This window comes from Magnolia sinica, chromosome 7 (genome assembly GCF_029962835.1).
Source record: "Magnolia sinica isolate HGM2019 chromosome 7, MsV1, whole genome shotgun sequence".
Lineage (NCBI taxonomy): Eukaryota > Viridiplantae > Streptophyta > Magnoliopsida > Magnoliales > Magnoliaceae > Magnolia > Magnolia sinica.
In genome coordinates, this window is record NC_080579.1 from 19,390,995 (window position 1) to 19,405,899 (window position 14,905).

Here is a 14,905-nt window from a genome sequence, read left to right on the forward strand (position 1 = left end):
ACATCTTGGTGGGCCCAAAAAATATTATGAATGTTTTAATGGAGGATAACCCCTCTCAACGTTTGTATATGGTGTGGCCCACACAATTCACAGATTGACTTGATTTTTAATCCTTGGGCCCACCATGGAATGGTGCATCTGACTGATGGGGTAGATGTTTGACATGCATCATGGTGGGGCCCACAAAACTCTCCCTGCCGTGGAGATTTCAAATAAACGAGACGATGGGCATTAGGATAGTTTCAACGGTACGAATCACTCTCTCCGCTTTTTTCTGTGGTGTGGTCGACTAAAGATTTTTTCCTCTCTCATTCTTTGGATCATGACTTAAAATGATATCTCAAAATGAATGGACGGTGTGGATATAACACATACATCATATCGGGGCCCACAGTGCACCGACCAGCATCACTGGCCAAACCCGTCCGTTTAACGTAAATGATGTAAAACGCACATTGTGCGGATTTTTTTTCACAAAATTCATTTTCGAAGAGGGATTTCTAAAACCCTCTTTCGAATTCCATTTCCCCCTCTCGCTCTCGTGTTTTCCCCCCCTCTCGCTCTCATTTTCGGATTAAAGAAACCCTAAAACCCGATTCTCGCTCTCATTTTCGGATTAAAGAAACCCTAAAACCCGATTCTCGCTCTCATTTTTCCCCCCTCTCTCGCTCTCCTTTTCGGATTCAAGAAACCCCAAAACCCGATCTCCATTTCGGGCGAGATTCCATTTCTATCGGCTGCTCGTTTCAGAGGTTTTTGTTTCTCAGATTTCGCATCGGAAGGTATGCGATTCGCACACACTCTCTCTCTCTCTCTCTCTCTCTCTCTCTCTCTCTCTCTCTCTCTCTCGCGCGCGCGCGCGCGCTCCCTCTCTGTCTGTCTGTCTCTCTCGCACCCTCTCCTTCTCTCTCTGTTTCTCTCTTCCTCTCTCTCTTTCTCCCTCCATCACGTCGAGGGAGATCCTTTTTATCCTTGTTGTTGCAATCGGAGATTGGATCTGTTTTACAACCAAATGCAACCAAATGCTACGATCTTGATTTTTTCTGACTAGAAATCCTCTTACCTCTGTCTTTTGTAGGGTTTTACCAGATCTCTAATTTTCTTTTCTTCTGCTAATCTGTATTCTATTGTAATTACATCTGCATCTTTTATATGCATTTTTTAAAAATATTGTCATCGTTTCTACTTACTGTAATTTTAGTTCATTTGCTTTTTTTTTTTTTTTTTTTTGTATATATTTTTTTAATAATGTAGTTTATGATTGACATCACTAGTTATTAATTTGGATTTGGGGAAAATTCGGCGATGAGATAATTTGCATTTCTGCAAAATTTCGGAAATTAGAAAAAAAATCCAGTAAATTAGAGGATTCTTTAGTAAAGACACGATGACCCAAGCACGCACCGACAAAATGAAGGTGGGCCCTAATCCCATTTTGAATTTGGGAATTTTGGTAACCTAATCCCAAATCGAATTTGGTGGTTTTGAAATTGGGGATTTGGGTACCCAACTCCCACTTCGAATTTGGGGATTATGGTACCCTAACCACGTTTCTAATTTGCGGGTTTTGAAATTGGGGATTTTGGTACACCCAGCCTGGTGGATATCCAATCACTATTGTTTTCCTATGGTATGGTCCACCTGAGATTTATATTCCTCTCATTTTTAGATCCCACCATGATGTATATGTTTATATTCCTTCATACTGGCACCATATTTTAAATATTTAATGATAAATTTATTTTTCAATAAAACGATTTTTATAGTAAATTTTTTAATTATGGAAATTTTAATAATTTTTTCTAAAAATTCTAAAATTATTTATTTTTATATTAAATTTATAAAACTGTGTAAGTGTTTCTAGCCATCCATTGACTGTACGCGCATATTTTGCTGAAGAACATTTTGTTCTGTTTAATGGTAGACTGTTGAGAGAGAGAGAGAGAGAGAGAGAGAGAGAGAGAGAGAGAGAGAGAGAGAGCAATCTGCAATCTTTCTCTGTGTGTTTGATTGCTTTGCCATTACTGCTTTTTCTTTCATTTTGAACCTTAAGAGTTAAAAAAATCAGCTCTTAATGTGTCCTCTGATTCGATCTGATGGTGCAACCAGGATTGAATAGCCACAACTGATGGGTCTTTATTTCAGGTGGAGCTACTCTGCTGCATCAACCACTGCACATTTGGAGTAGAACTAATCCTAAAGATAATAACTTGGTCATACTCAGCCCATATTCAACCAGGTAACAGAATTTTCATTATCAAGATATGCCCATCTTCAGCAATAGAATGTAAGCTTGTTCTACTTGAATATTTCAGCAATATTTAAATTTTAGATTTTTTTGGTCGCCGATCTTCTAGCTAGGTCTCTTTAACGTGGGTCAAAAAAAAAATATCTATGGCTGGATGATCAATTGTGGACCCATTGTGCCCATAGACGGTTTTTTCCAGAGATTTTACTAGGGCAAAATTTTTACAAAGGCACCTAAGCACTTGAGGGGGCCAACAGTAATAGAATTCTTACCTTCAAAATGAAACTGATTACTTTTTTTTTTTTTCACAAAAATCGGCAACATGTTTCAGACAAGCTGGCCATGTCCCATATTTTTAAAGGAAAGATTATGTTCATTCCAGTATTTCGGGTGGGCTCCACAGAAAAACTTCAGGCCTCACCTATCTTATCCGCTAAGCAGAAAAACAGGGAATGGAGAAAGAAAGACTTGCTGGAAACAGAGTAAAATCAGAATTCTGAGTAACAATGATGGCACTGAGAGGCAAAATTAGGATTCTCTAACAGTTCCAAACGAAACTGATTACTTGTCAATATTTGGCCACGTCTTGAAAGTATAAAAATCAGTTGATCATATTTTCTCCAATGCGAGGCAGTTTTCCTACCATGGACATTTGAGCTTTTTGAGATTGATTTGGTCCACCAAGCTAAGGGTAGGAGCTTTTTTGTTGCTCTGGTTGATCAGGTCTGCATGCTTTGTTTCAAAATTTTCTCTATCTTTATAGATCGCTAAGAGCATCTTATCACATCTTCGGTTTATGCATGACATGACAATCACCATCCATTGATCATCCCGCCAAGAATTTGTAATGGGCTTGGTTCCGCCAAAATGCACAGGAAGGCCCAAGCAATCACCACTCCCTCCCCTGACCTGTTACATGGGCATATGCTAAAACATGTGATTCATTTCGAGATGCAGCAGCACCAGTCCTCTATTTTTATTTTTATTTTCTTTCTTTCAAAACCCTAAACCTACCATGATGCCCCAAAACAATGTCCAGGCAGCACTAGCATTAGGTGATTGTTTATGATAACATGTGGATGGCTGATGTAATGAAAGTCAATGGATTTGAGCTGTGTAGCAATGAAGGCAGAGGTCTGGAAATGGGAGAGTTTAACTCATAAAAGTGCAATGGTGCACATTTAATGGGCAAAACTGATAGCTGTATGGTTAGAGTGGTCCAATTACTGCATTTTTTGGCCCATAGCCTTATAGCCTCGTCAAAAGATGCCTAATAATGGTGAGATTGCAGTTTAATTAGTGATGCCAAACGTGCTTAAGATATTGAGAAATTATTTAAGTGTGCTCACTTTATGGATACACTTGTATTCACCTAGTTGCATTTGGACTCGATGGTGTCCACCTCGCCTATCCGAGCTGGTCATTGGGTCCAGTCTACTCTGTCCAATATTATGTAGATATCAAGGAAATCGTGGACATCCATGACTGTATCTATTTTCTACAAATGATCTTGTCTATCCATTTATGTATGCTTGGAACCAATGGATCAATGTGATTTTAACAAGGCAGCAGGTGAAGAGTTGACTGGATCGAATGGACAGTTCAGATGAGTGATGTGGATGCCAATAAGTCCAGATGCAATTATATGTATGTAAATGTTTCCATGCAACTAAAAGCCGCCAAGATATTTATTTAACGTTTGTGTGGTATCGTAGCGTTGCCGGTGTACCTGTTAATAGCTTTTTAGAGAGTCTAAGATGCGGACCCGTATCTTCTACAACAGTTGTTGGAAGCAGCGCCTTTTGATCTTAGTCCCTTCCCCTAAAATTCATCATGATCCACGATTGAGGTGGGCCACACCATAGGGAACAATGGTGGTAGGAACGCCAACCATAGGTTGTCTGTGGGGCTTACAATTGTGTATATTCCATCCAGTTCGTTCATCAGGTTGGCCCCACGAGGATGGACTGCTTGTAGTTAGAGGTTTTAGGAGTGATTTTACATTGTTCCACACTGCTTGTAGAAAAGCTTTTTACCTCTTAAACCTTCTCTTCTATAGCTAGGGATAGAAAACCTTTAGGAAATCCTAAAAAAACATACTTTCTCTAACTTTCAAGGTATTTGTAGGCCTACTAACATGAACTTTTTCATCTCTTGGCGATGGGCATTCATGTCTTCATTTTACATTTATCATTCGCATATGAATTAAATCTCTTGTTTTAAGTAGCTGACAGTAGCATTATACATGAGGACTTTCTCATCTTCCAGTACTATGGACAGGGCCTGTGTAAGGCTTGCTTCAGCAAAAGTTGTCCTGTGCCCATTAAAGTACCGGGATAAAAAATATCAATTGAAGTCTTTTATTTGACTTTAAGATATTACATTCTAAAGCTTTTCTTTCACATAAAAGTTTGTTAGAAATGTTTGTTTACTTAACATTGTATTTCTGTTCTCAGTATGAAGATAAAATGTGTATATTGTTCCATTGCCTTCTGTTGCCTAAAATTGTCCTTGCAAACCTTAATGAGCTTGTATATTATATTTTTTTATCTTAAATTATTATTGTGATTAGTTAGTTTATAGTTGTGACTTGTAATTGTGATTTGTAAGTTAGATAATTAGTTATTCGTTTGAGGATTTCTATGGGGCCATATATATATATGGTGTGTTTTTGGTGGCATAAAAATCGCTCGAATTGTCCCATTTTGGATATTTCAAGGTTAGATGGATAATATACTTTCATATAATTTATTTAAATGTTCAGGCTTGATCCGCGGTCTATCTCCTCGTTTCTCTCTTGATATGTTTCTTTCGTTCCGTATCCAATGCCAAATATCTTTACATTATTTTAGATATTTGCATCGGAATGTAACGGAAGATCAACTTATCTGAAGAGGCATGGGGAGATGTTGCCGAATTTTCGGCGTGGACGTTTAAACGAGAATATAAAAGTATTACAATCTATTCAACCTTGGATGAGTAATTAATTTAAGATTTAATTGTATTAGTTTAGAATTGATGGAGCAGACTCAGATGTGCGTCGGAGCTATCCGGATGTTGAGCGGGGGTCCCTGGAAGGTGGGAACTGCTATTATGACCATGATGAAGTTGTCCATTTTTTATGGACAACATTGGAGTGGCCTGACCATTCGAACAGGCCCGTGTTTGTGTTACCTCAGAATTGATGGGGGAGACCCGGATGTGCATCGGAGCTATCCGGATGTTGAGCGGGAGTTCCTGGAAGGTGAGAACCGCTGTTATGATTATGATGAAGCTGTCCATTTCTTATGGATATCATTGGAGTGGCCTGACCATGTGGACATGCCCGTGTTTATGTACTAGTTTGAAATTGATGGAGCAGATCCTAGTATAACCCTAAACTTAAACTTACACCTAAAAGTAAAACCTAAAACTAAACATCATGGTGGGGACAGTGCCCCCGACCGTTGATTCCTTCTTGGGACCCACCATGATGGGTCCTTACTCTTACTCCGGTGGCAAACTCTCAGGAGTTTCAATGCTTGGTTGAGGGTTCGAGTACCCACGGGTGGTGAAATTCCACTACAGCATGAGTGTGTGGTGGTGTGTGTGCGTGTAAAAAAATAAAATAAAAAATGATGGTTATTTGAGATCCAACCTGTTGGTAAGTTCACCTAGACCTAGACCTAGACCTAGACCTATAACCTAAACCTAAAACCTAAAACCTAAACGTATTCTCAAATCCCTAAACTTAAACCTACACCTAATCCTAATCTCATCTCCCTAACCTAAACCTAAACTTGAAAACCCAAACCTAAACCAGAACTCAAATTCCTAAACCTAAACCTAAACCTAAACCTAAACCTATAACCTAAAACCTTAACCTATAACCTATAACCTAAACCTTAACCTATAACCTATTACCTAAACCTATAACTTATAACTTAAACCTAAACCTATAACTTAAACTTAATTCACTTAACTTAAACCTACATCTAAACCCAAACATATAACCCGAACCCGAACCCAAAATCCTAAACCTAAACCTAAATCTATTCTCAAATCCCTAAACTTATAACCTAAACCTAAACCTAAATCTATACCTATAACCTAAACCTAAACCTATAACTTAAAACCTTAACCTATAACCTATCACCTAAACCTTAACCTAAACCTATAACTTATAACCTATAACCTATACTTATAACCTAAACCTAAACCTATAACCTTAACCTATACCTATAACCTAAACTTCTCAAATCCCTAAACCTAAACCTATAACCTATAACCTAAACCTATTCTCAAATTCCTAAACCTAAAACCTATAACCTAAACCTATTCTCAAATCCCTAAACCTAAACCTATAACCTATAACCTAAACCTTAACCTTAACCTTAACCTTAACATAAGCTTAAACCTTAACCTTAACCTATAACCTATAACCTATAACCTATAACCTTAACCTTAACCTAAACCTATAACCTATAACATTAACCTGAACCTATAACTATAACCTAAACCTAAACCTAAACCTATTCTCAAATCCCTAAACCTAAACCTATAACTTAAACCTAAACCTAAACCTATAACCAACCTTAACTTAAACCTAAACCTAAAACCTAAACTTAATTCACTTAACTTAAATCTACACCTAAACCCAAACATATAATCCGAACCCGAACCCAAATTCCTAAACCTTAACCTAAACCTAAATCTATAACCTAAACTTATAACCTTAACCTATAACCTATAACCTATAACCTTAACCTAAACATATACTTATACCTATAACCTATACCTATAACCTAAATCTATTCTCAAATCCCTAAACCTATAACATTAACCTGAACCTAAACCTATAACTTATAACCTAAACCTATAACCTATAAACTAAACCTAAACCTAAACCTATAACTTAAACCTAATTCACTTAACTTAAGCCTACACCTAAACCCAACTTAAACCTAAACCTAAACCTAAACCTATTCTCAAATCCCTAAACTTTAACCTAAACCTATACGTATAACCTAAACCTATTCTCAAATCCCTAAACCTATAACCTATAACCTAAGCTTAAACCTTAACATAAACCTATAACCTATAACCTAAACTTAAACCTAAACATATAACCTCTAACGTTAACCTAAACCTAAACCTATAACCTAAACGTAAACCTAAACTTATAACCAACCTTAACCTAAACCTAAACCTAAACCTGTAACCTAAAACCATAACATAAACTTAATTCACTTAACTTAAACCTACACCTAAACCCAAACATATAATCCAAACCTGAATTCCTAAACCTAAACTTATAACCTAAACCTAAACCTTAACCTTAACCTAAACCTAAACCTATTCTCAAATCCCTAAATCTATAACATTAACCTAAACCTATAACCTATAACTTTAACCTAAACCTAAACCTATACCTATAACCTAAACCTAAACCTAAACCTATTCTCAAATTCCTAAACCTATAACCTATAACCTAAACTTATAACCTATAACCTAAACCTAAACCTAAGCTTAAACCTATAACCAACCTAAACCTAAACCTAAACCTATCACCTATAACCTAAACCTTAACCTATAACCTCAAACCTAAATCTAAACCTTAACCTTAACCTATAACCTATAGCCTTAACCTAAACCTAAACCTATAACCTATAACATTAACCTAAACGTAAACCTAAACCTATAACCTAAACCTATAACATTAATTTAAACCTAAACCTAAACCTATTCTCAAATCCCTAAACCTATAACCTAAACTTATAACCTAAACCTAAACCTAAACCTATAGTCTTAACCTAAACCTAAACCTAAACCTATAACCTAAACCTATAACATTAACCTAAACCTAAACGTAAACCTATTCTCAAATCCCTAAACCTATAACCTAAACCTAAACCTATAATCTTAAACCTAAAACCTAAACCTAAACCTAAAAGCTAAACATATTCTCAAATCCTTAAACCTAAACCTATACCTAATCCTAAACCTATAACCCTAGCCTAATTTTAAACCTATTTCTGTAAACTAACTATAGTTTTTTCATTGTAGAAATGGATAAGAGTTGGATGCGAGCTAAGAACAGGTTTGGCCCATAGTATAAACAAGGGGTTCAAGAGTTTATGGATTTTGCGTGAAATCCAGCAGATTCAGGCAATAGGATTAGGTGTCCATGTCGAAAATGCAAGAACATGATTTATAAGACTTTAGATGAAGTAGAAGATGATTTGTTCATAGTTGGGATTGACCAGGGTTACACTTGGTGGATCCATCATGGTGAAGATACCCACCAAAGAGTTGAGGCCATTGAAGTCCTTGCTGACCCAATTGTGTCGGATGACGAGGATGAAGATGTTGACGAAATTTAAGATATCATAGGGGATGTGTTTAGGGGAATAATTGCCGATACTGATTTTGCAGCGACAAATAGTAGCCAAGATATTCATTTTATGGGTGATGTCGAATCAGAAAAGTTTAGTAGGTTGTTGAGGGATGCGCAACGTCCACTTTATCTGGGGTGTGAGAACTTTTCCAAGTTGAATTTTCTTACAAGGTTACTTCATTTGAAGACAATAAATCGTTGGAGTAACAAATCGTTTGACATGTTGCTTGACTTGTTGAAAGAAACATTACTGGACGGTGAGACATTGTCTAAGTTTCATTACGAGGCAAAATACTTGAAGCGAGACTTAGGCCTTGGTTACATCCTCATGCATGCATATATAAATGATTGTGTATTATATTGGAAAGAGCATGAAAATGTTGAAGAGTGTTCAGAATGTGGAGTTTAGGTGGAAGTATGACGAAGCCAAGCGTAAGAAAATTCCGCAAAAGGTGTTAAGGTACTTTCCATTGAAATCTAGATTGCAAAGATTGTTTATGTCTCACAAGACGGCTGAAAATATGAGGTGACATAAGGAGAAACGCGTTCGTGATGATAGTACACTGAGGCACCTTGCGAACTCTGAATCCCGGCAAAATTTTGATAAGCAATATGATTGGTTTGCAGAGAATTGTCGCAATGTTCGACTAGGTCTTGCAAGTGATGGTTTTAATCTATTTAGTAATATGAGTAGCTCGTACAGTATGTGGCCAGTGATACTTATGTCCTACAATTTACCTCCTTGGTTGTGTATGAAGTCATTTTTCATGACGTCATTGCTTATTCCTGGACCCAGGTCACCTGAGAATGACATTGATGTGTATTTGTGACCGTTAGTAGATGAGTTAAACGAGTTGTGGAGTCAAGGTGTACAGACGTATGATACATTTGCAAGACAGACATTTCGATTGCATGCAGCGGTCTTGTGGACAATAAATGACTTCTCTGCGTATGAGAATTTGCCTGGGTGGAGCACGAAGGGAAAGTTGACTTATCCTACATGTAGTATTGAGACTTGTTCATTGTCATTAAAGCATGGTAAAAAAAATATGTTATATGGGCTATCATTGCTTCCTTTCGAGTGATCATTGTTGGCGCAGGAAGATGATGATCTTTGATGGCAAACTAGATCATATGCCACCCCTAAAAGAGCTATCTGGAAAAGATGTGATACAACAATTGAGTAACATTGGAAAAGTTAGATTTGGTAAGGCATTGCACTTGAAGAAGAGGAAACGTACAGTAGTGGACTATAACTGGAGGAAGAAGAGCATTTTTTTCGAGTTGCCCTATTAGAATGATCTGAAATTGCGACACAACTTGGATGTTGTGCATATTGAGAAGAATATATGTGACAATGTTTTTGGAACATTGATGAACATAAAGAAGAAAACAAAAGACAGTTTTAAGGCTCGATTGGATCTACGAGTAATGGGTTTAAGAAAAGAGTTGTACTTGTAACCATATGGAAGTTCATATACTATACCAGCAACTTGCTACACATTGACAAAACTAGAGAAAAAGTGTTTATGTGAATGGTTGAGATCGGTGAAGTTTCTCGATGGGTATGTGTTAAATATATCTCGGTGCGTAAACATTGCGGACTGTAAGGTAACAGGAATGAAAAGTCATGATTGTCACGTCCTTCTGCAATGTCTACTACCGATTGCGATTTGTGGATTCCTGAGCAATGATATCAGTGCGACGCTGATTGAGTTGGGGATATTTTTTAAGGATTTGTGTTCGAAATTGTTGAACGTAGAGGTTATTAAATGACTATAGAGGGACATTGTCGTAATCCTTTGCAGACTTGAAAGAATATTTCTACCTGCATTTTTTGATGTCATAGTACACTTAGCAATTTACTTACCACATGTGGTGAAGCTTGCAAGCCCATTACAATATCGTTGGATGTATCCGATCGAAAAGTGGTAGAACCTATTAAAATTTTTATTCATTTCATAAACTACATATATCCATGTTTTCATACATATAATATAGTGGTTTTGTGTACAGATACCTTCACACACTAAAACGATTTGTGAGGAATAAGGTACGCCGAGAGGGATCAGTTGTTGAGGCTTACATTGATAATGAGTGCCTGACATTTCGCTCCATATATCTTCGTGGCATAGAGACTAGATTCAACCGAGAAGATCGAAATGCCGATGAAGGGCATGAGCATGAACAAGGACTTGTATTTGTATTTGCACATAATGTCCGTCCTTTAGGATCACTGATGTTTCAGGATATAGACCTTGAGGATCAAGCAAAGGCGCGGTGGTATGTGTTGTATAATTGTGAAGAAATAAAGTCGTATTTAGAGTAAGTCTTCCCTCGATAATTGTATTTCTACTTAATGTTTCTTGCTGATGACGTGCCAATTATGTGTAACGAACACATCGACGAGATGAAGTCCCAATACCTGACAAATTGTGATCGAATGCATCAGGATCAGTTTCCAGAATGGTTAGCAAAACGTGTAAGATTTCACATTGTATCTCACCACACTTGGAATTTTGTTATATTGCATAATATTTACACTTAAGAAAATCACTAAACAATTATATTCTGTATGTGATAATAGATGAAGACGTTGTGCGCTAGCAACTTCGCGAATGCGTCTGATGCACTCTACTCACTGGCTTGTGGCCCTGATAGACGTGTATTTAAATATACAGGTTGTATTGTAAATGGGATTCGGTTTCACACTGAAGAACGTGAGAAGTATAAGACCACATAAAATAGTGGGGTGGTTGTGAATGGAACGCATGAGGAGGTAGAAATTGACTTTTATGGCGTTTTGACGGATATTATTGAGTTGAGTTATTGTATGAGAAAGCGAGTGTACTTATATAAATGTGATTGGTGGGACATTGGAAATACAAACTGACAACTACTTTACGAGCATAAATTTATCTCGCAAGTGATTTAAGGACGACTCATTTGTCCTCGCCAGCCAAGCCGAACAAGTATTTTCCCTCGCTGACACCAAGTTAGGCGGCTCTTGGCACGTGGTGCAGAAAATAAAGCTCAGGAATGTATTTGACGTTCTCGTACCAGAAGTTGAAGATAACGAGGACGGGGGAAATGAAACGTTTATGGTTGAACAAACATATTAAGAAGACATGCCATCTGGGGATATAGGGACTGATCCAAATGTTGATATTGATGTGATGCAATTGGATAGAGATGATGTGCTACTTGATCATGTTGATGCCTCAATAATACATGACATTGTTAGAGATGATAGCGGTTTCATTGATGACGATGTTGCAAACGATGAAGATAAAGTACTGATCAACGATAGTGATGGTGAAGAAGAAATTGTCCTAAGCAATAGTGATACAGACGACGATTATTAAATGTACACATGATTTACATGTCATTTTTCAATTCGAATAATTTATGTATTACATGTATACGTGAAAATTACAAGTCATGATTTATTCCTTTAATTGACTTGTTTATAATTTACATTTGCAGTTGAATTAATTTTTGATCATGTCCTCTTCAAACTGGAGCGTAGTGGAAGCATGCAGCATACTTCATAAGCTGCTGTGGATGGACTTTTCGGCTCTATCTTCTTCTGGTAGGGCCAAAGAGATACTCGATCCGGTCGATGAGTGTAGGGAGGTATATATCGACAATAACTCATATGAAAGATTATACAATCTCAAAGGAATTCCAGAGCTGATGAGGAATATAACTACGGGAAATTTCGTATGGAAGATGCGGTTTTGTCACTTGCACATCTGAATGGAGTCCCGAGAGATCAGATTTTTCTTATTGTGACTGACATGTTGGCTGTAACAATGTCGAGTGCTTTACATAGCTTGACATATACTTCTGCAGCGTACGATAACTTACGCAGGGATTACTTCGGATAGTTCACTTCAAAGTTGTTTCGTATCATAACGAAATACGTGTATTTAATATAGAATGACAATGTGTAATGGAATTTCCAAAGGTTATATATATTAAAATTTACAGTTTTATCATATTCTGCTTGTATTATAGTGTAATGGTCTAATTATATTTTAATCATCTCTCTAAGTATAAGTACAAATGCATTTTACCATGAACATTACTTGTATAATGTTTTACTATATTTCACTTGTATTGACATTGTTTAAATTTATGAGTTCGTAGGTTGTACATATTCAGTGATGGCACCAGGTCGGAGATCACGTCGTTCGCGCACTGGATCTACCCCTTCCACCCGTGATGCGACGGAGACAGCATCGCCATCACATGTTGCATCACAGGCTTCTGATCCCTCAGTTACGCATACACTGGGTACTGCATGTAAGTCTATACATATATTTCTTTTAATGACTTCTGTTTATGTTTAGACTTACATATTTTTTTTGCAACAGCATCGTCGACCAGACGGAGAGGACGTGGACCCACCCGTGGGTTAGTTTTAGAGAGACTTGCGCGTGAGGGTAGGGTGATGGTAGAGTTCCCACAGGACTGTCTTAGACCTGTTGGGGACAATGCTAGGCTGTTTACGTCGGAGGTCGGTGTTTTATGTCGAGCTCTGATCCCCGCCACCACTCCCCGTTGGGCAGACGTGACAGATGATGTGCGGCAGCTCATCCGTCATCGCCTTACGGTAAATTTTAGTAAATTAAATTGTGTTGTAAAAGTTAATTTAGTTAAGTTATTTTCTTAATAAGTTTATTGCCTTAATTTATTATTTACGAACTTGCAGGATAAATTTGTCTTGAATTTGAGTGTTCCGTACATTTCCTATGCCGTTGACGACATGGTCAAGGAGCGGTTCAAGGAGTACCGCAGTAACTTACACAAGCGGTACAAGCGGTGCATAAGCCACGAGGAGGCCGTATTGTCTAGACCGCCGCACGTGACCCCTGACGACTGGCGGATACTCTGCGAGAGATTTTTGTCCGAGCCTTTTCAGGTAATATTTACATATTTACGATATCTTTAGGTAATAATTAAATTCGCAATTAATAATAATGTATTATGAATAATGTGTTCAGAAGAGGAGTAGAATAAATTCTGCGAACAAGGGAAAGTTAGAAGTGAACCACGTCGCTGGTTCAAAGTCATTTGTACGATTTCGTCACGACATGGTAAGAAATTACTGGTGATTATTAAGTTGATATATTCTTTTTATGTATTTATATTAACTCTATTGTCCTTTCGATTGCGCAGCAAGATTCCGTCACTGGCCAGGAGCCTGGGCCAGTAGACCTCTACAGAGGGACTCACTGTCGGCAGGCGACGGGATCTTGGGTACATCCTAGAGCTAGCAAGAATTGGGTAAAAATTCTTACATTGTAAAATTTAATTGCATTGAATTATAATAATATCATTCGTTATGAAAATTTATATGTTTTCATTACAGGCAGCGATGGACACCATACGCAGTCAGCCCACTCCTGATGGTACTCAGCGGAGTGAGCCAGATATCATGAGCGAGGTGCTTGGCACCCGTTCTGGATATGTGCGTGGGCTTGGCCATGGTGCTAAGCTCATGGCACCTGCTAGAGGTACCTCCAGCCGTTCTATCGCTGGCGAGAGCGCCCTACGCCGAGCTGATGTCTTAGAGAGAGAGGTTCAGCATCTACGGGTCGTCGTTGACGAGATCAGAGACCAGCTGGTGAGGCAGAGGGAGGAGCAGGAGAGGAGGATCGAGGAGATGCGGGTTGAGCATGAGCGACGGATGGAGGAGATGCGGGTGGAGTATGAGCGACGGATGAAGGAGATGTTTCAGGCTATTGTTGCACGCTTATCCACCGATGCCCCACCACCACCGCCCTCATCTGATGCCCCATCACCTCCGCCCTCATCTGATGCCCCATCACCTTCGCCTTTATCTTTGTGATTTTTTGTATTTTATTTATGATTTATTTTATATACGAATGTTAAACTTGTATATGTACTTGTGCGTGGATGAATGTGATGTGGATAAGATTGTTTGTGTATGTATTGATGTGGTTTGTGTTTGGATGGATGTAGTTTGTGTTTGGATGAATGTGAATGTGAATATGATGAAATGTATTGTAACAGGTGTATATTAGGGATTTTTGAAAAAAACTAGTCTTTTACCAATGAAATATTTTGTAGTTTATCCACATTTTTTATCTACGACATATTTCGTAGGTAAAAGTTTTAGCCACTTTTTTACCTACGTAAAAAATTTGCCGGTAAAAGTTTCGGCCACTTTTTTACCTAAGAAAACATTAGCTTACCTACGAAACATTTTGTGGGCAAAAGTTTCAGCCACTTTTTTAACTGCATAAAAATTC

At 37.8% G+C, this 14,905-nt stretch overlaps 1 protein-coding gene across 9 annotated transcripts; it reads left to right on the forward strand.

Annotated features, from left to right (window-relative positions):
- Positions 1 to 603: 603 nt before the first annotated feature.
- LOC131251173 (uncharacterized) lies at positions 604 to 14,613 on the forward strand. 9 transcript variants are annotated; one of them, XM_058251731.1, is made up of 8 exons: positions 604 to 782; positions 2,110 to 2,239; positions 12,770 to 12,932; positions 13,004 to 13,242; positions 13,342 to 13,551; positions 13,634 to 13,726; positions 13,809 to 13,916; positions 14,002 to 14,613. In XM_058251731.1, exons 3-8 carry the CDS (start codon positions 12,794 to 12,796, stop codon positions 14,479 to 14,481), a joined length of 1,269 nt encoding a protein of 422 aa, XP_058107714.1. In that variant the 5' UTR covers positions 604 to 782; positions 2,110 to 2,239; positions 12,770 to 12,793; the 3' UTR covers positions 14,482 to 14,613. The 9 variants fall into 9 exon arrangements, with proteins under 9 accessions (XP_058107714.1, XP_058107711.1, XP_058107712.1 ...); XM_058251728.1 differs by having other exon boundaries at positions 2,146 to 2,239; XM_058251729.1 differs by having other exon boundaries at positions 2,146 to 2,239; positions 12,777 to 12,932.
- The last annotated feature ends 292 nt before the right edge of the window (positions 14,614 to 14,905 follow it).

Coding starts and splice junctions, on each gene's coding strand:
- LOC131251173 (XM_058251731.1), top strand. CDS start 12,794: ATGGCACCAGGTCGGAGATCACGTCGTTCGCGCACTGGATCTACCCCT. Junction 12,933..13,003: donor GCATACACTGGGTACTGCAT/GTAAGTCTATAC, acceptor TTTTTGCAACAG/CATCGTCGACCAGACGGAGA. Junction 13,727..13,808: donor TACGATTTCGTCACGACATG/GTAAGAAATTAC, acceptor TCGATTGCGCAG/CAAGATTCCGTCACTGGCCA.